The 946-nt window shown below is 49.3% G+C and overlaps 1 protein-coding gene across 1 annotated transcript in view; it reads left to right on the plus strand.

Moving 5' to 3' along the window:
- Window positions 1–946, plus strand: part of HIPK2 (homeodomain interacting protein kinase 2) — a 133,477-nt gene that overhangs the window by 81,746 nt on the left and 50,785 nt on the right. Inside the window, exon 3 of the mRNA XM_015572662.1 lies at window positions 667–790. Coding sequence (XP_015428148.1) covers window positions 667–790 — 124 coding nt within the window. The remainder of the gene's footprint in view (window positions 1–666; window positions 791–946) is intronic.

The following is a 946-nucleotide window of genomic DNA, read 5'->3' on the forward strand; positions in this document are numbered from 1 at the left end:
CGAGAGAAAGAGAATCATCCATTTGTTATTCCACTTATTGATGCATTCATTGGTTCATCTTCGTATGTGCCCTGATCCGGGATCCAACCTGCAAGCTTGTTGTATCAGGACAACGCTCTAACCGACTGAGCTACCCAGCCAGGGACGGTGAACTTTTTAGAAGCTAATGAAAAAAACAGTACTTCCTTGGGAAAGTGGGATACAAACTCCTAAGAAAGGGATTGTTGGCATTGGACGGATATTATAGTTTACCCCATTATTCTGGGAGGCCTCTTGTTTTATATGATATATTATTGAAAATAGAATGCCTGTATTTCAGAATTCCTTTGTAAAACCTGGGTGTTCTGTAGACATTGGTTGCCCGAGTTTTCTTAAAAAGGAAGGCTCTGCGTGTCTCTGAAGTGGCTCTTAGCTCCTCTGGTGGGAGTGGGATGGTGATGGAGTCAGCAGTTTGGTTCCCTCTGGGTCTGTTCTGGAGCCACAGAGCAGCCAGGACCGGGCTCCCTGCTCCCGGGAGGACCGAGCCGAGATGGGAAGCGTCACTGCCACACAGTGTGGGAACCAGAGGCCCTGGGGGTTCACGAGTAGGGTTTTATGTAGAGTTCATGTCGAAGTAGCTCCTGCATTTCTAAACTGCTAATGCTTTCTTCCTCTCTGCTTCCTTAGGGCCCCTGAGATCATCCTTGGTTTGCCATTCTGTGAGGCGATTGACATGTGGTCCCTGGGCTGCGTCATCGCGGAGCTGTTCCTGGGCTGGCCGCTCTACCCAGGTGCCTCAGAGTACGACCAGGTGGGTCCAGGCCGCACAGGTGTTCATTTATGACAGGACACTCGGGCGAGGTTATGGGGTTCATGTCGTCTCCCAAGCCCTACTTCCCTCAACCTTGCTTTTCTCTCTATGTTCTTCTTTCTTTCCCCTTTTTCATTTTTCACTTCTTTCTTTCCC

Source organism: Myotis davidii, unplaced genomic scaffold (genome assembly GCF_000327345.1).
Source record: "Myotis davidii unplaced genomic scaffold, ASM32734v1 scaffold329, whole genome shotgun sequence".
Taxonomy (NCBI): Eukaryota; Metazoa; Chordata; class Mammalia; order Chiroptera; family Vespertilionidae; genus Myotis; species Myotis davidii.